At 46.8% G+C, this 23,414-nt stretch overlaps 2 protein-coding genes and 1 long non-coding RNA gene across 3 annotated transcripts in view; 2 read left to right on the top strand and 1 right to left on the bottom strand.

Moving 5' to 3' along the window:
• Nucleotides 1-13,184, top strand: part of LOC142492729 (putative deoxyribonuclease tatdn3-A) — a 45,837-nt gene extending 32,653 nt beyond the window's left edge. Inside the window, exon 11 of the mRNA XM_075595657.1 lies at nt 12,780-13,184. Within this exon, the coding sequence (XP_075451772.1) occupies nt 12,780-12,797 (18 nt within the window). The 3' untranslated portion in view covers nt 12,798-13,184. The remainder of the gene's footprint in view (nt 1-12,779) is intronic.
• LOC142492730 (uncharacterized) lies at nt 2,764-17,661 on the bottom strand. Its single transcript, XR_012800891.1, has 2 exons — nt 16,718-17,661; nt 2,764-3,007 (listed from the first exon to the last, which is right to left on the bottom strand). It is a non-coding gene; the product is annotated as an uncharacterized LOC142492730 (long non-coding RNA).
• A 3,855-nt stretch (nt 17,662-21,516) lies between these two features.
• The window catches only part of FLVCR1 (FLVCR choline and heme transporter 1), a 42,990-nt gene continuing 41,092 nt past the window's right edge, over nt 21,517-23,414 (top strand). Inside the window, exon 1 of the mRNA XM_075595655.1 lies at nt 21,517-22,605. Coding sequence (XP_075451770.1) covers nt 21,883-22,605 — 723 coding nt within the window. The 5' untranslated portion in view covers nt 21,517-21,882. The remainder of the gene's footprint in view (nt 22,606-23,414) is intronic.

Below are 23,414 nucleotides of genomic sequence, written 5' to 3'. Positions count from 1 at the left end.
ACATTTGAGTGACTATTGACAACTATGGTTAGAGCTGATGCAATCGGATGAGGCTATGGCATTAGGTTGGAAAACATGCCATATTAGGTTATTCTCTGCACGGAGGCGTGGGCAGTTCCTTGACGAACCTGACGAAGCTTGCGAGCGAAACGCGTTGTTCTGAGGAGGATTTTGGACATCACGAGCCACCGTAGGCAGACCTGAATAGCCGTTCGTCGCCAGATCTTCCGGACGCGGAAGTCGGGGTTGACGCCGAACGTGCCACACAGGAGAGCAGCTGTGAGTTCTTGGACAGCAGTCACTTTATTTTTGGACATTGTAACTTGTTTTTTGATTAAAAGTATCTGGTTTTACATCCATGGTACATTTTATGTATGAGTGTCCCTAGAGGATTGAGTTCTACAAGCGAGGCTTGGATTTTCTCTGAGTGTTCACACTCACATATGGCCATGTGAGTGGTTTTTATATTACTCTTTATAGCATTGTCACTTACCAGTGACATACACCCATTGTTGTTTCCCCTTCATTCCTTCTGAGATCATCTCCAGGATTAGCGATTTATGAAGCAAGCTCCAGGCTAAAGCTGCCTACTATGTGATGTGTTTACACTTACACATGGCCGTGTGAGTGACTTTATGATTTTGCTATCTACATTCACCCACTTTCCCTTCCACCCACACAATTTCCACACACCATTAAGTTTACTGGTTTACTGATTTTGTTTGTTTCTCTTTTGTTTGCGCTCGCCTTACTGTGTTTCCCTACTGTGTGAGGATCCTGGGAGATCCGTTGCCGGTTGAGCAGCAGCAAACACTTGTGGCCAGTATTGCACTATTATTTTATATGTGTATATTCGCCGCCTACAGATGTCTATTTTAGATTCCCACAAGGCTTTGGGTATTATTGTAATCAATTGGTAGGAGCGCCCCAGTTTTCCTATTTGTCAGTTCCTTATCAGATGACATCAGTTTGGCTGAAGGATCTTATCTGGTAATAGAATTAGTGATAGCAAGAGCTGACTTAGGCCTCGGGCATGGTCATCGCTTATGCGCTGACCCGTGCTGAGGCGCGCTGCTTCTCTGCACTGAGCCCCTGCAGCCGCAATGAGAGCGGCTTTAGCAGGGGCTCACGCACGCTTCCGCACGCCTGCGGAAGCGTGTGTCTCACCGAGTCTTGAGATTTTCCTGCTTGCCGGAGCGCAGGGCCGGTCACGTGAACCAGCTCCGTGACGTCACTGGCCCGCCCTCGACACGCCCATGGACGGCGCGCTTTGTAAGGCCAGGGAAAGCACCGCTTTCCCTGAGCCTCAACGCGCCTCCGCACTTGGCAAACAACTATATCCCAGGCCTAAGGGATAGCATCTGGATAAATATCTAGCAGGGCAGCTAGTGAGAGGACAGAGAGATTACACCAGAAAGATGTGAGAGAGACGGGTTAACACCAGGAGATGGAGAGAAGTTTTATAATGATATTAAGATCAAATACAAGGATTACACTCAGAAACAGAAAACTATGCAACTATATTTAAGAATATTATGACTTATTTGGAACGTCACCGCCATTTTGTACTATTTTTGTATGTGAGTATTTATCTTCAAAATAAGTTTCTTTTTATGTGATGAGACCAGAATGCTGAGTACTGTGGTGCGGGGTTGATCAATCAATCGAAAGAGAAATAAGGACATTTTACAGCTGGGTTAAACTTTCACCCAAATTATTACATCTTTGAAATCACTGCAGCAATCTTTCAGCATTGACACACATGACTTAGTCAGAATGCAGTACAGATTCCATGCATTAGGATTGTAAACCAAGTTCTAAATAGTCCGAAGCAGCCATCACCGTAAAACAGCCCGAACTGCCACTTAGAACCATATAGCATAACTGAGGTGGGGAGAGGGATGAGGGAGAGTTAAAGAGATCAGCACACAGAAAGGGAGGAGGGATCAGCACAGAGGGGGAGAGATCAGTACAGAGAGGGGGGGGGGGGAGAAAGATCAGAACACAGCACAGAGGGAGAGATAAGAATAGGGAGAGCGCTCAGCATACAGAGAGGAGTAGATCGACAGAGAGAGAGGGGGGATAGAGAGATCAGCAGAGAGATGTTATATTGAGCGGTTAAAATATATGGGGCAATAGGAGACATTTAGGATAAGGCGGTTTCTTTGGGCCCGTGCCTTTGGGGGGTGGGAGGGGCCTGCGCTCTCTCCTCTCCATGCTCCTATCGGCGCCAGGTTTCAGCTTCCCCCCCGACAGGAGAGGGGAGAGCTGGAGAGTCCCCAAACCAGCGCAGGACTGCACCGCTGCTCACCCCAAGGTAGGGTCGGGGGAGGTGTGTGCATCTTTTGAAGCCACATCCCCATGGTAACAGGCGTCAAATGACACCACTGGGTCATGTGAAGTCACATCACTAGACCCCACAGCGTCATTTGACGCTGCGTTGTCATGGAGGCGCGTGGACTGAAGCCGGGTAAGTGAATTACAGAGGCCTCGCGCTCTTAGCGCAGGGCCTCTGCAAACGCTGCACCCTGCCAAAAAAGTATTGCGCCCCCAGTTTGCGCACCTCTGCTCTAAGGGCCTATTTCCTAAACTGTGAAGTGTGAAAAATGTTAGACAAAGTATTAGATAGACAAGTTTTATTGCTTATCCAATATGTTTTGTTAAGTGGAACTAGGTTCTTAAAAGTCTCAATCACTTAAACATGTTACAGTATTTGGGGGGAGGGGGAAGAGGGGAATACAGAAGTTCAACAAAGGAAGAATAGACAATAAATAGTCTTTATTATATTTAATTGAGGGCGGGGACACAATATTAAAAACATAGGCTGGTAAAGCCGATGAGAGAGATATATTAATATATATTCATGCCAGGAAGATGTTCTGCCTATAAAGATCACGATCACTTCCATTTTGTCTGCAGGGTCCAGTTCTCATGCACTACAAAATAAGCATCTCATGCTGGTTCTGTCAGAGTTTTCTCTTCCAAGATTACACCAGATGCCCTTTACCTGAAAGAGAAATACAAAGTTCATCAGAAATGTTTCACCCTGCGCACTTCTAGAAGAGACATAGCCAAAATAAAGCTAAATTAGATTAGATGTACGAGCGAATGTGTCAGGTAATTCTGAAAACTACTAGCCAGACAGTTGCATCTGATTATTTGATTATTTTATTTAAAAGGTATAACGTCATACCTTTTTAAATAAAATAAATATAATGTAAACATGGCGACTCCACTCACTGTTCAACCCCTTATCTCCAGAGTTATGACTTGCAGGCACCTTTGACCTAGTTGGAATCTATATACGCTAGTAATATGACTCAGCGCCAACGTTCCCGTTTTAAACGTAAACAATTCTGATTGTTATAACAAAGCACACACACACACACACACACACACACACACACACACACACACACACACACACACACACACACACACACACACACACACACACACACACACACACACACACACACACACACACACACACACACACACACACACACACACACACACACATATATAGCAAATGGAAATATTACTGGATGCTCATTTGCATGTCTTAGACAGGTGTGACCATGCAGCAAGCTTAAGCCTATGGGGAACCATGTTAATGGTTTCGCAGCAAAAGGTGGCACTGTGTGCACATTTGCATGTCATTTCCCAGAATCCCTTGCTGCAGTGAAAGTGCTGGGTGATAATGGTGAAAGGCAGGGTTGCAGACCTGTCTAAAACATGCAAATGAGCATACAGTAATATTTCCATTTGCTATATGCTTTGCTGTGGAGGGTTTTTGTCACTTTTTTTACCCACCATAACTTAACTATGTTAATATATATATGTTAATATATATATATATATATATATATATATATATATATATATATATATATATACACACACACACGCACACGCACGTTGTAAATTGGTAGAATATGTTGGTGCTCTACAAGTAAACGATAATAATTGAGATCTGCTCTGTAAATAATATGTGGTGTATCGGGTTTTTCAGACTGAATCTTTATACGACCAGATCCTGGAGCTTGAGATAATGCCACATATAAATTGTCCACGTGGGGAATCCCTTCATATCTATCTGACCTCGATAATTTCTCAATGGCTTTTTTTTAGAAAATGAGCAAATAGCATATGACGTTCCCCTGGAGCGGTCTGGGACATCTGGTCAGGGCCACTTCGCTGCGGCCAAATGACTGCCCGCGTTTTGCTGCTGCTCACCTCGCCGGTGGGACACGCGGCAGCTTCGCTGCTAAGGTAAGTCACTAACCTTAGCCCTTAAACTAAAACCCCCGAATCTTAAACCCTAATACTAATGTTACCCCGTGCCCTAAAACCCTTTATCCGAACTGCTAAACCCCTGAAGTTAACCCCCTACCCTAAAATGTACCGTCCCGTGGAAGTGGCTGCAGCTAAACGCCGGCGAAGAGTTGCTCGCGGCAGGATGGCCGCGGCTAAATGTCCCGTTCCGCCCTGGCGTGCCAGACTTCATGATGTGGTAGTAGCTGCATCATGGGGCGTCCAAAGGGTTATAGGGGCAGTTTAACTTAGCGGTTCAACAAACAAAACATGTAAACAACTTATATATAACTAATTAGCTTCTTTAGAAGTAACTGTCTTATTTATTTCTATCTTGTGAAAAATGAATGCACCGCTTTGTGTCGGGAATTCACAACAATGGCAGCATAATTACATTGCAAACCGAGGAGCAGAGCACAGCTTACAAGTCAGATGATTCAGGCTGCGTCCCCGCTAGCGCTAGCGATTACTTACATATATAGATATATGTAAGTCCCCAGCACATACACTCACCCACGCTCAGGTAAACAAAAAAAAATTACTTTCCAGCGCGCTCAACTACCCGCAATGCCCCCCCCCCCGCACGTGTGCGTAAATGCAAGACACCCGGCGCTCACGCTTGGAGTGCTCTCCAAGCATGAGCGCGCTCAGCGCCAGCGGGGTCTAATATATTTTAGTGACAGGAGTGTCTGGCTTAGATTATTAGATTATTAAAAACAAAAACCCTACAAAGTATTTGTTTATGTTATGGGGTGGCCATATCTGTGTTCCCAAAAATGTATACGTACCCGCTCTTATTTCTGTGTAATTAATACAGAGCAAGCCCTTTTTGCATCTACAGTATACCTGTGTGCCACCTCCATCTACAAAGGTTTCCAATATATATATATATATATTAAAATACTTGTCTTGTTGCTTTAAAATCGGCTACAATCGGTCAACTACATTTAACCCATACAACACCCTACTGTTCTTAATGCACTTTTGACCTAGGCAGGACAGCTCCGTGACATGACCTTGCTTTCCCAGTGACTCGCACACATGCACAGCCAACACTTACAGATACTTTGATCGGAGAAGTGCCTCTTTTCCCTGTGTCTGGGAGTTATAGCTGCCCACGTGCTTCTTGATTCAGCAGACAGAGGACACGTCTGGCTCAGGACGCTCTTGGAATGATGTGGGAAATGTCTTCTCTCAGGTCTAATCCAGTATTGGTTGGACTGCGGTTCCACCATGCACCGAGTCTCTCTTTTCTCGTTTATCTCCCACAACACTGCTTTGTCTGCTTGAGACATTTGGTTATATCTATTTGTTCCCATGATTATCTACAGAGCCCCCCCCTATGGTGTTACCCTGCAGGTCTCTGTGAAGTGGACAGATGACACCGTGTCTCGTTACCATGACAGTGAAACATTAGATGTTGCCGTGGCAACTAGTTTTCCTTGCATAAACCAGATAAATAGAATCTTCTCTTGACAACTGTTGTTTACTTGTAAATATATATATCCCTGCATACACCAAAGCAAAGCAAAATTAAGGGTTAATAAAAAAAAGGGAAACACGAAAGTCTGTGTATATAATTAAGTACATGTGAATAGAATAATCTCTAAAAGGAGACAAGCACATCAAAAACAAAGTGGCTTTATGCAGATGATGTGATCCTTACAATAACCAAACCTCAAACTTCACTTCCAAATGTATACTCTACTCTGTCTTCTTTTAAGGATATCTCAGGTTTCAAAATCAATAGTAACAAATCTGAGGCACTAAATATAAATCTGCCTAAAGATCAAATTAAATTGATTGCTTTAAACGTTGATTTTAAATGGCAACCGAATACGATCAAATACCTAGGGATATTTATCACAAAAAAACTATAGTTCTCTGTATAGGGAGAATTATCCAAAGGTCCTAAGAGCTCTTAAGTCTGATATTGGGTCGTGGTTCGGCCACGCTATATCATGGATAGGCAGAATACACAGTATAAAAATGAACATATTGCCCCGTCTTCTGTATCTTTTCCAAACTCTACCCATTCCATTGGTATTGGAGGAAATTAAAACTCTACAGTCTATAATAAACAAATTTATATGGAAAAATAAAACACCAAGAATTGGTAAGAAAATCTTAAATATACCAAACAAGACAGGAGTGCTGGGTCTCCCATGCCTTTTGTCCTATTACAAGGCAGCCCAAACAAGCCAACTAATACTATGGCACTCTAATCCAGTCCACAGACGCTGGGTATCATTGGAAACGGATTTAGTTGCCTCAGTCGAATTAAATAATCTTCTATGGTGCCCAGTGAGAAAGAGTCCCGAAATACTCAAATCCAGCCAAATTATAGCCCATTCACTCAAATTATGGAACTCAGTTGCAAATCGACACTTCCTTACAACACGGATTACACTTATGACTACACTATATGATAATCCAGAATTTGGTCCAGGAATAGGCCGTAATAGGTTTATAGACCGGAAAATAGCAGGTATCACAAGATGAAAAGATGTAGGTTCAGAAGGATTTCCCAGAACATTTGAATATTTCCACAAAGAAAAGGCTATCCCAAACAATCAGTTCCTCCAATACCTTCAATTGAAAGCCTTTTATAACAAAATCCGACCCCCCGAATTGCTATCTAGATTTGAGTCACTTTGTCTAGCAGATAGTAACACACCTGGACTGATATCTAAATTGTATGGATACTTTGTTAGCCCCCCTCCACAAATGAATCAAAAACTGAAATATATGCTACAATGGGAGGATGATCTGGGGGAGGAACTAGACATGGAAGACTGGAATGATATTTTTCAAAAAGTTGCCACATCATCAATGTGTATCACAATCAGAGAAAATGCCTATAAAGTTATGATGAGGTGGTACTTAACCCCCATGAGACTAGCTAAATTCATCCCAGAGTACCCAACTACATCTCCGAAAGGATGTGGAGTACAAGCCACATTTATACATATGCGGTGGGGGTGCCCATTCATAGCAGCTTATTGGCTGGAAATCAAAATGTGGTCACAAAGGTTTTTCGGTTTGGATCTACCAATGGATCCCTGGTTATTTCTTTTAAACAAACCATATTACCCCCTCACGAGACATGAAAATAAATTACTGTGCCACATATCTTCAGCCGCAAGACGCGAACTAGCGGCAGTATGGAAACAAACAATTATTCCCTCAATTTCCAAAGTTAAAAATAAAGTCTGGCAGATTTGCTACATGGAAAAAATGGTTAGTCTTAATAACGACACCTACACAGATTTTCAGAAGGTGTGGTTACCTTGGATTCTGAGTGAAAATCAACCAGAAATTAATACCCACTTAATTTTGTTGTAATAAAAAAAAATGATATTTATATTAACTGTGTGATAGAATATTTTAAGAAATCTTGTTAGGTAAAATTGTAAATAAATGTGAACTTTCTCCCATCTCTATTTCTTGTACCCTTCCCTCCCCCCCATTTTTTATTTTCTTCATTCCCCCCCTCTCCCTAAAAATTTTTAATAAAAATTAAGTTTAAAAAAAAAAAAACACAAAAGTGGCAAAAAAAACACTTGCATATTTATTAGCAGCATGGAAGTTGTATTGTATTGTACTGTATGTCTTTATTTATATAGCGACATTAATGTACATAGCGCTTGACAGTAGTAATACACGTGGTAATCAAATAAATAACAGATAATATGAATAACAGATCATGGGAATAAGTGCTTCAGACATAAAAGTAACATTAAGGAAGAAGAGTCCCTGCCCCGAGGAGCTTACAGTTTAATTGGTAGGTAGGGAGAACGTACAGAGACAGTAGGAGGGAGTTCTGGTAAGTGCGTCTGCAGGGGGCCAAGCTTTATGTATCACTAGCTGAGAGACCCGGCGTTGCCCGAGAGTTAAATTTCCCGCTATGAGGGGGGGGGGGGGGGGGGGGGGGGGGGACAGTGGACAGGAGGGGGGGGACAGTGGACAGGAGGGGGGGGACATTGGACAGGAGGGGGGGGGACAGTGGACAGGAGGGGGGGGACAGTAGACAGGAGGGGGGGGACAGTGGACAGGAGGGGGGGACAGTGGACAGGAGGGGGGGGGACAGTGGACAAGTTTCTCCACTCCCCCCTCTCTCTCCGCTCCTCCTCCCCCCCCCCATGTGCAGCTCCGGTCCCCACCCTACAGTGTCTGACACACACACACACACACACACACACACACACACACACACACACACACACACACACACACACACACACACACACAGTGACACACACACACAGTGACACACACAGTGTCACACACACACAGTGTCACACATACACACACAGTGAAACACACACACACACAGTGACACACACACAGTGTCCCCCCCACACACACACACACAGTGACACACACACACAGTGACACACACAAACACAGATATGTCACCTCTACTTCCGGGCGCCGCCATCTTAGGCACTCGGCGCCGTGAGGAAGAGGGTCCTTCCGGGCGCCGCCATCTTAGGCACTCGGCGTCGCAAGGCAGCTGCAGGCTGCCTGCCCACTGCCTGTCCCCCGCCGGGGAGGGAGGGAAGTGAGCGCCGGGGAGGGGGGTGAGTCAGCGCCGGGGAGGGAGGTGAGTCAGCGCCGGAGAGGGAGGTGAGTCAGCGCCGGGGAGGGAGGTGAGTGAGCGCCGGGGAGGGAGGTGAGTGTGATGGGGGGGTGGGGGGGAGAGGACAGAGAGAGTGTGTGTGTGTGTGTGGGGCCGAGGGGGAAGAGAGTGGCAGTTGTGTGACGTCAAACCCACCAATCTGATTCACCGCAGATAGCACTAACCTTTCGATTTTATATATTAAGATGTGTTCAGAATATCCACAGTGCTATTCATATATTTCTTTAAGCAAGTGTGTCTTAAGGTGGGTCTTAAAGGTGGAGAGAGGGTGCTTGTCAGGTACTGAGGGGAAGGGCATTCCAGAGGTGTGGGGCAGTCAGTGAAAAAGGTTTAAGGCGGGAGAGGGCTTTAGATACAAAGGGGGTAGGAAGAAGACATCCTTGAGAAGAACGCAAGAGTCTGGATTGTGCATAATGAGAAATTAGGGCTGAGATGTAAGAAGGAGCAGAAGAGTGTAAAGCTTTAAAAGTGAGGAGAAGAATGGAGTGTGAGATGCGGGATTTGATCGGAAGCCAGGAGAGGGATTTCATGAGGGGAGATGCTGTGACAGATCTAGGAAAGAGTAGAGTGATTCTGGCAGCAGCGTTTAGGATAGATTGTAGGGGAGACAGGTGAGAGGCAGGAAGGTCGGACAGCAGGAGGTTACAGTAATCAAGACGGGAGAGAATGAGAGTTTCAAGCTCAAGATGAAACCATCAGGACAAAATAGCTATTGCTACAATTAGTTCTGATGAAGGTCTCAGCTTAAGGCCGAAATGTTGATTCTGGTAAAAAATTATATATATCTATATATCTATGCATACAGTAATATTTCCATTTGCTATATGCACACACACACCTTCTTCAACCCCTGAAGGTCCCCATGGGGACCGAAACGTCGGGCTCCTGTGTGTTATGGGTCAATAAACACCCTTTATTTTTTGCATATATTTTGTTTGGTGTCGATAATTAGACCATTTTGGTCTTGTATATATATCCCCTGTTCTGGCACTTCCGGGGTTCTCCCCTATTGCCTTGGAATCCCCCCCCTTCTTTTTTTCCTCTGAGTTGGGTTGCTCCCCTTGCCATTTGGTGCAGTCTTACCCCTCCCTGTGTGGGTCATGTCCTGTTTCTTTCTCAGCTTGCTTATCTCCTGTCTCCCCCTGCATCCCTGTGAGAAGCTTTGTAATTTACCCATCCCTATTACCATAACCATTCCTGTCCCTATCACATTTACATGTTCCCATCTCTTAGTGTGGATTCCCTCAGTACTTTTCCCATTTTTATTTCTGTTTTGTTCCCTCCAATAGAACACCTCAGAAAATAAGAAGCCTCCATTTGTATGGAATAGGGCAAACTTTTGAAGCTGCCAGGCCTCCCCCAGTCTCGCGCCCCCTCTACTCACTTGCAATAGCGTCAAATGACGCTCCGGGTCACGTGATGTCAAGTCACGTGATGTCACATCACGTGACCCCGCCGCGTTGCCATGGAGACACGTCTGAATCACGGTATGTTTTGTGGTTGCAGAGGCCTCACTCGATCCCCCGGCATTAATTTAAATGCCTGGGAGGAGAGCGCGGGACCTCTGCAACCGCCCACGCCCCCCCAGACAAATCTCCCGCCCCCCAGCTTGTGCACCGCTGGAATAGGGATTGAGTTGAACTGTCTGCCTCTATTCCAGTGGTTTTCAACTAGGTTTCCTAGGTTCCCTGGGCATCCCTAAAGGGTTCCCTGCAATTTTTTAGGTAATTTGAAAATCGTACCAAATACAGAAGAATTTACAGTACATCTGATCTCAGACGCGCTATTAGAGAGGGTTGGGGTTCCTCAGAATTTCACATAGGGTTCCTTAACCCCCCCAAATTAGAAACCACTGCTCTACTCATTAGCCACAGTGTGCATGATTCAGAACATTATCTTAATATATAAAATCGAATGGTTAGTGCTATCTGCGGTGAATCTGATTGGTCCTCAGCCTCTGGCCAATCAGATTGGTGGGTCTGACGTCACCCAACTGCCACTCTCTTCCCCCTCAGCGCACCACACACACACACACACACACTCGCACACTCACACACACACACACACCTCTCTCCTTCCGGCGCTCATCTCTCCCTCCCTCCCGGCGCTCCGCTCATCTCTCCCTCCCGGCGCTCCGCTCATCTCTCCCTCCCTCCCGGCGCTCCGCTCATCTCTCCCTCCCGGCGCTCCGCTCATCTCTCCCTCCCGGCGCTCCACTCATCTCTCCCTCCCGGCGCTCCGCTCATCTCTCCCTCCCGGCGCTCATCTCTCCCTCCCTCCCGGCGCTCATCTCTCCCTCCCTCCCGGCGCTCCGCTCATCTCTCCCTCCCGGCGCTCATCTCTCCCTTCCTCCCGGCGCTCCGCTCATCTCTCCCTCCCTCCCGGTGCTCCGCTCATCTCTCCCTCCCGGCGCTCCGCTCATCTCTTCCTCCCTTCCGACGCTCCGCTCACCTCTCCCTCCCTCCCGGCGCTCCGCTCACCTCTCCCTCCCGGCGCTCCGCTCACCTCTCCCTCCCGGCGCTCCGCTCACCTCTCCCTCCCTCCCGGCGCTCCACTCATCTCTCCCTCCCGGCGCTGCACTCACCTCTCCCTCCCGGCGCTCCGCTCATCTCCCTCCCCGGCGGGGGAACAGGCAGTGGCCAGGCAGGCTACAGCTGCCTCGCGGCGCCTAAGATGGCGGCGCCCGGAAGGACCCCCTTCCTCCCTCGCGGCGCCTAAGATGGCGGCGCCCGGAAGGACCCCCTTCCTCCCTCGCGGCGCCGAGTGAGAAGATGGCGGCGGCCGGAAGTAGAGGTAGGTGTCGCGTGTGTGTCGCTCTCCCACTTCCCCCCACCTCCCAGAGCACGCTCTCTACTGCTCAACATCCATGCTGGCAGGTGAGGAAATGCAGGGGGAGGAATCCATGCCTTTGACGCCCCCCCCCCCCGCTGCCTTTGACGCCCCCCCCTGCCTTTGACGCCCCCCCCCTGCCTTTGACGCCCCCCCCCCCCTGCCTTTGACGCCCCCCCTGCCTTTGATGCCCTCCCCCTGCCTTTGACGCCCTCCCCCCAGACTTTGACGCCCCCCCCCTGCCTTTGACCCCCCCCCTGCCTTTCAGGCCCCCCCTGCCTTTCACGCTCCCCCCTGCCTTTCACGCTCCCCCCTGCCTTACACGCCCCCGCCCCCCCTGCCTTACACGCCCCCGCCCCCCCTGCCTTTCATGGCCTCGCCCGCCCCCCTGCCTTTCACGGCCTCGCCCCCCCCTGCCTTTCACGCCCCCCCCTGCTTTTCACGCCCCCCCTCCCTGCCTCCGGGCAACGCCGGGTACATCAGCTAGTATATAATGTTTTTGCTACTTTTTGGGGGGGCATGCTTTAGCTCATTTGGAGAATTGTTGTTTGTTTACTGCCATACGGAGATTATGTTGCTACAAATTAAAGTACAGGAATCCCTCTATATACGAAAGAGATACGTTCCTGAAAAGTTGTCCATAAAGCGAAATTCTGTATATTGAACCCTATTTTCCCGTTGACATCCATTATATAAATTATATACGAAAAACTATTCAGCCCTAAGATATAATAAAATCAATTAAGAATGCAGCAAAACTTTTTTTAAGCACTTATTTATTGGGAAATCAATAATTGTTATGATAAAATATTAATAATAATTATCAAAATGAAGAGCGTGGGGACCAGTTCAGTATGAAAAATGATCTGCGGCCATATGAAACGCGCTAGGACAAACGACAGACCGTGCATTGTACGACCCCCCCCCTGACAATGTGACACTAACATTCTGTATAACGAATTTCTACCCTAATTTATCAATTCCGTTATAGCAAAATTCCGTATGTTGAGGGATGCCTGTAGTTATCATAAACTACAAAAAATCAACCCTGGGGTCCTGGCTTATGTTGAAGTCCATCTTCTGAACATTTATCCCACCGACATACTCCACATATCCCAAAGGCTCCACTACAGAATTCATGTCCTGTCTGACAGTGCCTCCACCCAGAAGATACCAATGACCAAATGAGGTGCATGAAATAAAACTCTTCTTTGATACTTGTAAAACTATAGAAAACAAATACAAAATGTATGGCTAATTCTCTATCCCCAGCAGCATTCCTAAGGCATTGAAAAATATATAGTGTTACTGACATTTTCTTATATGGGTAGGTTTCAGCTCACCTAATTCTGTTTATATATATATATATATTTTTTTTTAATAGTCATTAATAAACCAAACCAAATTAAAACAAGTGTGAAATTATTTGCATATAGTTAAGAAAAAAATATAGATTTTTTTTAACTATAAGCAATTAATTTCACACTTGTTTTAATTTGGTTTATTAATGATTACTATAAGTGTATAAGTCAAACAGATACATATACATGTGAGTACATATATGTAAAAGAATACATACAACCAATGTTTTTACACAGAAATTGATATGAATAGGTTAAATATATATTTATATACATATATATCTATTATCACATGCACACCTTATCTGTCCATATATCAGCTTATGGATCTTACCAACGTAGCAATAACACTTTAGCAACGCAGCAAATGTAATATCACCTGCTGAAAATATTGGCAATACCAGCTACTGTATGAAGGAATGGGAACTATCTGATATAGGTGATGTGGAAAGTGGCTAAAGCGCTCAAATGCAGGTGCAATGAATTAAATAAGCCAAACTACTAAACCAGGGTACTAATAAGAATAATATAGTACTTAATGTGTAATAGTATGGGTACTATCCTCCTGAAGACAGGTGGTAGATGGTACAAGCCCACTCACCCTCAGTCTCATCGGCAGGTTCCCCTGAAAATAATATACACTTATGGTTTACCCCCGCTGCAGCTTAGATATGAAGCATAGGAAATGGTGCTGCAAGGGGCATATAACTTAGTACATGGTAGACAGACAGAACCCCTATATACAGCACTCTGATCCAGTGTGAAATGGTGATATTCTTAAAATAACTTTATTAAATGACAATGTCGTTAAAATATTGGGGTTTAAAACAATGATTAAATAATACCAAATGATTCTTACTCTATGGATAAGTGTATCCAGATGAGTGTGCAGTGGTATATAAATGTCCAGTGTTAGGAAAGTTCACTGGCCCTAGCAGTCCTCTATGGAGTGGGTTAGCTAGGGTTCTTGATGAAAGTAACGGCAGTTAAAGCCACAGATGTAGTGCCCCTGTAATTTAATACTAGTAGGTGCACTCGTGAGTGGGACCTGTACTATGCTGTATGTGTACTGCAGCTAATAGTACATTATAGATTCGTTATAACAGATCTATGTCTAAGTGCACCTAGTGTGTTGTTACTTGCACTCACTTATGTTATGGAGTATGTAATTGTTGCTGTTTGGTGCTTAACACATAAATATTCCAGGTATATGATGGTCTAGCTGGAGTAAACGCTAGTATTGCTAGATATATTACAGGTGAATATGGTGGCACTGCTGTAACTACTGTATAGGCTTATACTGAGTTATCAGCTGAGTACTGCTCCTAATAGGGTATATATGCCAGTCAACTTGAAAGACCTTCCCCTAATTGGATATGTACTCTTCATATGTTTTTCAAAAAGAACGCTGTGACGTTCGAAACGCGTTGGATGGGTCTCTTGTTACATTAAAGTGCCCTTTTAATCATTTTTTCGTTTTGGGTCCTTCCTGCTCCGTTTTTGCTGGTGCGCTTTTTGGTCTCCCTTTTCCTGATATAGGTGATGTGAATTATGTGAAACAAAGAGGAAAACATCCTCAATTATAAAGAAATATACAGTGAAAACATTCAAATGTGATAAGTGAATATGGAAATCATATTCTCTCTCTCTCTCTCGTTAAACAAACATGACATGGAACTCTGCAGAAAAAATATATTGCAACACTGCTAACATTATCAATCTGTTGTATAGTGCAGGTGTGCTCAACTCCCCCCTTCCCCCAACAAGGATATCCCTGCTTCAGCACAGGTGGCTCAATCAGAGGCTCAGTCTTTGATTGAGCCACCTGTGCAGAAGCTGAGAACCTGACCTGTTGGGGGGGGGGGGGGGAACTTGAGTTGAGAACCCCTGGCTTAGAGTCTGCCCCTACACGTCGAAGACATCACCGGACAGGAACTAACCTACTTCTGTGTGAACGTGGTACATATTCCATGCGTTGAGAGTTCACAACGCACGCAACGGAGTTGGGCACCCCTGATATAGTGCACGAGATTAACTCCACTCACCTGATGGTAGATGCATTTAAGCGTTTGCTTTTCACGCGACAAAATACATAGTTAAATACTTCAATGTTAGTATTTTCATGAATAAGAGTAATTTAGTTAAACCCGTTGCCCAGAGCGTTATAAGCCTGCAGCCACGTCACGGCATGACCAGTATGCAGGTCCTAACACTACCTGTGAAATCTCTCATTTACCTCTGCTGCGGAGGGAGAATGGTCTTGCACAGGTACATGGGGAAACCTGCTGCTTATAACGCTTTGGCCAAAGGGTTTAACTAAATGACCCTTACGCATGAGAATATGAATATTGAAGTATTCAACTATGTATTTTGTCTCGTCGGATGTTGCATTTGGTATTTTTTGTCTTTTGTTGTATACATTTGGCCACGCTGAGTGGCTCTCGTTTTGACACAAATATATATACATATATTATGTGGTGGGTTCTGGAGTTAGAGCTTGCTGGGATTGTGTGTCCACTGGGTTATTATCACAGAAACCTTCAGAACCCCTTATTATTGAATTAATATAATGGTGAATGTGGACACACTGTACACAAAAAAATGAGTGCTGGGAATCTGAAATGTAACCCTAATCTCCTCGAAAGTACGGATGGATCACGACTGAATCTATTCGTAAACCGTGAGAAAATGTAAATTGTGAGGCAGAAATTAAATGTTAGAACATAGAGGTAGGCACTTCTCATAAATCACATCAGGTTTTGAATAAGGGATTTGAGCTACCAGGGTCATATATGATTTTCTATTTTCATATTCTTTCACAAAAGCTGTTCTCGCTCTCGTAAAGCAGCAAAACGTGTAATCTTATGTTTTTTTTAATTAGTTTTAGCTAATACTGCATTTTTTTGTATTATTCAACTATTAATAGCATTATTAATGAGTTTTAAATCATCCTTGGCTGTGTAACATCTAAAGTGTCTGTGGAGTTAATCTTGGAGTTAGAATTGGAGGTGAAGAATACAAGAACAACTGGACTCTGCACTACAACAACTCTGCAACTGTGAGAACTTGACTTTCTAAATGGTCTGATAATTTGTCCTCTTCCTATCCTCCAATACCTGGGAAGTCTCTCCTCCTGCATCTCACTATGCCCTCCCTATTGCATTTTCTGCTTACTGTTTCCTCACTCCTTTGTAAACGTTTCTGTTCCCTCCAACTTCCCCACTCCTCTCCTATCCACATTTCTTTCTCTCCTCCCCTCCCCTCCACCGATGCCTGTGTTCATACACTGCACCATTATTTATACACCTCTCTCCCAACAACTTCTTTACCCCTCAATAAAAAGCACCCCCATAAATCCTCTGTACACACCCCCTCTCTTTCTACTCCTCCTTGCTGCTGGGGATGCCTCTCCTAATCCTGGATCCAGACATAAACATACCTGATCTCACCCACGACTCCCTGTCACCTCTTCCCCTGCTAATGGTGTTAACCGATGTAATTGTAGCACTGCTTCCCCCCCACCCCTGGGAGATTTACCCTGGCTACAGTCCTGTGTGATGCTTGGTACCTGTTTAGCTCAGGAGATGTTGAGTGTTCCAGAATGACATGGGTAAACAGGACAGGCTCATGGTGATCCATGATGTTCTTTCTTGGTGCCAGTGCCTCCAGGCATAGTGGCCTCCAGTAGAAATGAAGGCAATCCTCACCATGACAGTCTTTTATCCCCATACATCTAGCCAATAGATTGCGACAGCCAGATATATAAAAAGGGATGGTCTTTATTATGCAGCCACTGCTGATGTTCTCACAGTGATTGCAATCATTTGTCAGGATAGCTTCCAGGCTCCTGGATGGTACAGGCCTGCTGGTAATGATGAGGCATCACTAGAGTAGTGAAATGCACCCAGCCCATGAGGGACTGAGCACGTCTTCCGGGAGATTTGGCTCCTTGAGGAGGAAGAGGGAACTGACTGAACCCCACCCAGTGAGGGCTGGTTTCTTCTCTATAATTTGGGACACCTCCACTATAGTGCAAAAGGGGAGGGCACAGGCTCTGCATCCTTATTGAACAGACAGACTCTCATGTCATCTCCACTTCTGTTACTCACAGAGGCTGCAGGAAGGGGAAAACCCCATAGGATAGTCTGTCACTCAGAATCTTACTAGAACTTACGTGACAGGGAAGGCTGAACGGGTAGCTGGCCCAGCCATGGCTACATAATTTAATACTGACGAACCTTAAAATTGCCTCACAAATCAAGCATCCCAATAGCCTGACTCATGGTCATTGTCCGACACCCAGGGTCACTCCTACCACTCATTGTGGCCAAGCACTACCATCTACTGCACTTATTCCCTCACCTGCTGTCTCTGTAAGTCTCCCAACATACCTCTTAGATTGTAAGCTCTTTGGGGCAGGGATTTCCATTCCAATTGTCTGATTTTGCCACTTTTATTGTATTACTAGCTGATCTACCCGGCGTTGCCCGGGATTTAATTTTCCCGCTCCCCTCGTCTCTTTCTCGGCTTCCCCCCTCTCTCGCTCGGCTCTCCCCTCTCTCTCCCCATTCCCCTCTCTCCCCTTTCCCCTCTCTCTCCCCATTCCACTCTCTCTCCTCATTCCCCTCTCTCTCCCCATTCTCTTTCTCCCCCGTTCCCATGAATCTGTTTCCCTCTCCCCCTAGACATGAAGGCGCCCTCTCCGTTATCAGCTCCGTCCCCCCCCCGTTATCAGCTCCGTTTCCCCCCCCTGCACAGCTTCGGCCCCCCTCTGCACAGCTCCGCCCCCCCCTTGCACAGCTCCGCGCCCCCCCCCCCTGCACAGCTCCGCGCTCCCCCCCGCTTGCACAGCTCCGGCACCCCCCCTGCACAGCTCCGGCACCCGCCTGCCCAGATCCAGCCCCCTTCTTCACAGCGTGTGCCCCCCCATGCACAGCTTCGCCCCCCCCTTGCACAGTGCCGGGTCCCTCCCCCCCCCGTTCGCAGCACGGGGGCGGGCGGACTGGTTCCTGGCTCACTGGGGGTGACGGCGGCGCGCTGGAGGGGGGCTGGTTCCTGACTCACGGGGGTTGGTGGCGGCGCTCTGTGGGTGTGGGCGGGGGGATCTGGTTCCCGGCGCGGGGGAGAGAGAGGTGTGCGTTGTTGGCGGCAGCGCCAAGGAGCGTGGGTAGCGGTGTGAAGAGGGGGGTGGGGGAGAGAGAGAGGTGAGGCAGTGTGGTGGCGCCGAGGAGCGGGGGAAAGTTGAGACAGCGGCGGTGAGGCGAGGAGCGTGGTTAGCTTTGTGAGAGGAGAAGCAAAGTAGTCACTGTGTGGTCCTGCCAAGTCGAAGTGAGGCCAAGAGGAGCACGCTGTGTGAGGTGTACGGCCTGCTGTGACGTCAGCCCACCCCGCAGTCCAATGAGCAGGGGGCACAAATACACACACAAACATTATTTCAGTCTTATATATAGATTATATAATTCCCTGTACTGTATCCTTTGTGAAGCGCTGACTACACTTTTGGAGCTATCTTAATATATAAATCTGAAGTTTGTAGGGTTGTAGATGTGGCCAATCAGATTCATCCGTGGGTCTGCCCGCCCAACCGCGACTCATTGGCCAAGAGGTAAGCTCCACTGTGACACACACATAGACACACACAGACATTGGTCCCTGTGTCCGCCCCCACACGACTCTCATTGGCCAAAAGGTACAGCGACATCACTGACACACACCTACTTGACTGTCACACACTGACACACCATACCCCCAGAGAACCCCTGCGGAGTCCAAGGTAACTTTCATCCATCTCACACTGTCACCCCTGTCTACACACACACACACACACTCACTGTCACCCCTGTGCACACACACTCACACCTGAGACCATGCTTCACACACACTCACAGTCACCCCCGTGCACTCCCGTGTACACACACTCACACCTGAGACCAATAAAAATGGAAAATACGCCGCCTTCACCTAATAAAAACCCATTCAGCTCCGCACACACGCCCGCACACGCCTGCCCGACACTCCCTGCACACACGCCTGCTGCACCCGGCCGACACTCCCTGTGACACACACGGCCGCAACACACTCCCTGTAGCCTCCCTGTAGCCGTGCACATTTTACTGTAGCCATGCCCGCCATAGCCTGCACCCGGCTGACACTCCCTGTGCCACACACAGCCGCACCACACTCCCTGTAGCCGCGACCGCCGCACCAAAAATCCATAATCGCATTCACAATGTAAAACACCATTACACAAAATTTCCGCATGCAACTGCTCTGAATTGGCATTACAAAATGGCCGCCCGTCTACCCACCTTCACCTACGCAGTGTTAATTTACATTCACATTATTAAATGGCCGCCAGCCTATGGCTTACATTCGCATTGGGCCTTCAAGATTGCCTTCACGTTCAATACATCTACTCAACTTCACAACATATCACGGTTTCACACTTACACATGTTGCCCCTTCATTATTTCCCCTTTGCCAATTATACTTTTTTTTACAATTCAATCATTTTCAGTACACGTTTTTACATAAATCTACGCATCAAGACAACACACATTCTACCCCTACACAATAATTAAATCATCACAACCATACCTACTTATTTTAAAACACTTTAACAGGTCTGCAAATACAACAAATATATTTCAAATTAAATATTACAAGTGTGTTACATCCATGTATGCATGCAAAATATACACCTCATAACCCTACATTTACATATCCATGTGCGCACAACCATTAATTAATATTTTACACTACTTACAATAAACATTTTTATCAATAATACTGCATTACTCTATTTATTATCTTCAACATATCTTCTACTTTCATTACATTTTATTCATATACTTTTTTTTTTTAAAAACATTAATTTATTTTATCTAGTTACATTTGAGAGTCGTGTGGAGGCGGACACAGGGACCAATGTCTGTGTGTGTCACAGTGGAGCTTATCTCTTGGCCAATGAGTCGCGGGTGGGTGGGCGGACCCACGGACGAATCTGATTGGCCACATCTACAACCCCACAAACTTCAGATTTATATATTGAGATTTAGGCACTGTATCGTGTATTAGTATCATTGGATGTAGCACTGAGCTCCGTCTGTGTTTGATGTTCTGTCTCTGGTTTTCAATATATATTGCCATGCTCAGTAGCACTCCTCTTTGACACTTATATGCATATATATATTTATATATATGTTGTGGTTATTTTTGGGGGTTCAATATGAGCTTATAGGGCTCCTGTATGTTTTGCAATTCTTGTTCAGCTGGTCCTAGCTGATTTGGAGGGTAGCTCCTCCTTCCCTAGTTTGAAGCTCACCCCCTCCCACTTTTAAATGGTTAAAACTCACTTCATTGCACCTTCCACACTCATGGGAACTTGCTTGCAGTTTGATTGCGACAAATCTAATACAGAGTGCTTTTTCTGGTATTATACAGGTTAATAAGAGCTTCAATCAGACTTAGAACTATGCAACTAATTTTGACAGATTTATTATAAATCATTCTTCCTGGTAATGTACAGGTTATTAAGAATCTATTTTAGTGTTAGGACCCTTGAGACGTGGTCTGCCTTGGAGGAGCTCAAGGGCTTACAACACTTTGGCCAAAGAGTTAAACTAAAAGACCATTTTATTTAAAAGATATCTATGCAGGCATACCCCGGTTTAAGGACACTCACTTTAAGTACACTCGCGAATAAGGACATATCGTCCAATAGGCAAACAGCAGCTCACGCATGCGCCTGTCAGTATGTTCTGAACAGCAATAACGGCATGCACGCGTCGCCTTAGGCAGCGGCCAGAGTGCCGCTAAGCTGGCGCGCTCACGCTGGTCGTGATGAAACACATTGCGGAAATGTTTGTGGCCGGCGTGAGCGCGCCTGAGTATGCGCGGCACTTACCTGCTTGCAGAGCAAACAAATTTGAATTTGCCATTTGCTTGCGCCGCTACTCATGAGCGCCTGCACGCTCAGCGCCGCCCTGGCCGCAGCCTAAGGTACCCAATCAGTACTTTCACAGATTGGGGGGAGGGGGGGTGTAGTATTGCTGCTTTAAAGTAAACCCACTTTTGTAGATCTTTGTATGATCTTGTATTGCCCTTACATTAAGTTCCCAATGTTGCAATAGCTGCTATTAAAAACCCAGACACCAATCAAAAACAATCTCCATCATTAGAAATGCCTGCAGCATAATTCCGTCAGCATGCCCCCCCCACCCCCCCTAGTGCGGGAATATCAGCGAGCACCCCACCCTCCAATGATCACATCCCGCCTGGAAGTGACGTGTCCCCAAGAGCCGCACGTGCTGCATGTACCTACACATGTTCCTACAGTCCCACACACAGGCGCTCAGGTCACCGCCGCCGCGCGCGTGACATCACCGAGACTCGGTGCAACAACGTCACCAGCGCTCGTTTCCATTGTCCTTCGCGTGCTTTCCCTGACACCTAGGAGGGAGGGGCCACGTTGGGCCTGGACACCCAATACTTGAAAGTGATTGGCGGAGGGGTTGAAGCTGCTGAACGCTGATTGGCTGTTGGGAGCCGGCTTATCTTGCCTTGGGCTGCCGATGTGTAGGAGAGCGTGGAGCGGCAGCACAGCCCGTGTCCTCCGCACAGCGCACGCAGGGCCTTAGAAGGGACCGCTTCACCTGCGGGGGGGGGGATGGATGTATAGCGCACCTATATAAGGACTTTTCTTTTCTTTCCCCACACACGTTACCCTCCACCATGGTCTCCACTGAAACAACCTCTCATCCCAACGGGCACATCCTGGGGGGAGAGGACCCGGCTGCGGACCGGCTGCTCCCTGCTAAGGTCACCAGCAACGGGGACATCCAGGTCTACGTGGCGGAGCGCACCCGCAGCCCGGACACTGAGCTGGGACAGGGTCAGGGGCGGGCAATGCTGCGGGAGCCCCCGGCGGAGGCTGAGCTGGGAGCGGGGGAGAGGCAGCCCATGCTGCCCGGTCAGCGGGAGCCCCCGGAGGGTAAGAGGCAGCCCTTCCCCCTGGAGACCAAGCTGTTCCGCAGGAGGTTCGCCATCCTGGGGGTGTTCAGCCTGTACTCCCTGGTGAACGCCTTCCAGTGGATCCAGTACAGCATCATCACCACCGTGTTCACCCGCTTCTACGGGGTGTCCAGCGACAAGATAGACTGGCTGTCGGTGGTGTACATGGTGGCGTACGTGCCGCTGATCTTCCCCGCCACCTGGCTGCTGGACAAGAAGGGGCTGCGGGTCACCGCCCTGCTGGGCTGCGGGCTCAACTGCCTGGGGGCGTGGGTGAAGTGTGCCAGCGTGAGGCCGGACCTGTTCGGGGTGACCGTGCTGGCCCAGGCCGTGTGCTCGGTGGCCCAGGTGTTTATTCTGGGGTTACCGTCCCGGGTGGCGTCCGTGTGGTTCGGACCCAAGGAGGTGTCTACTGCGTGTGCCACGGCGGTGCTGGGCAACCAGGTACTGGTCCATCCTCCTCCTCCTCCTCAGTGTGACAGCTGATCGAAGCCTTGTGTGTGTCGTGTGTGTGTACAGTATGTGTAGGAGATCTGAGTAATAACACTGCTGGGCTATTTAGGTGACATGTTAAATGTGTGCACAATGTGTTATCAACCGAGTTAAAATGCTTGGATTAATAGTTTAGATAAACAAATAATACAAGTATCAGATCATGGGAATAAGTGCATCAGACATAAAAGTAACATTTAAGGAAGAGGAGTCCCTGGTCCGAAGAGCTTGCAATCTAATTGGTAGGAAGAATTTGCAGAGACACAGTAGGAGGGCATTCTGGTAGCTGCGTCTGTAGGGGGCCAAGCGTGATGTATCGTGTATAGTATTAGCCATGGAGCTACTCATATGCTTCTTTAAGCAGGTGTCTTTCAGGTGGATAGAGAGGGTGCTGTTTGGTACACTTTGAGATGAGTAGGGCTCCGAGCATCCTTACATGTAGAAGCAGTCTTCTATCATATTGAGTACTGGGCCTCCTCCATGCTTGTATTAAAAATATGTTCACTCTTTTTTTTTTCTTTTTTTTTGGTGCAGATGTCAAAATAAACTTTTCCAGTAGAACCCCTACTTATTTTCTTTGTCTTGCCAGTTGCAGTTGACTAAAAAAAAAAAAAAAACTTTACAATGAAAATATTTGTTCCAAATTACTGCGGGTACAAATATGACACTTTTTTTTTTTTTTTTTATATATATAAGATTGCTTCACCCATTTTAATCGCCCACTGCTGCAAATAATGGTTTCTCACCAGTGTGACTGTATT

Source organism: Ascaphus truei, chromosome 4 (genome assembly GCF_040206685.1).
Source record: "Ascaphus truei isolate aAscTru1 chromosome 4, aAscTru1.hap1, whole genome shotgun sequence".
Classification (NCBI taxonomy): domain Eukaryota; kingdom Metazoa; phylum Chordata; class Amphibia; order Anura; family Ascaphidae; genus Ascaphus; species Ascaphus truei.
This window is presented reverse-complemented; position numbering and strand designations above follow the sequence as displayed.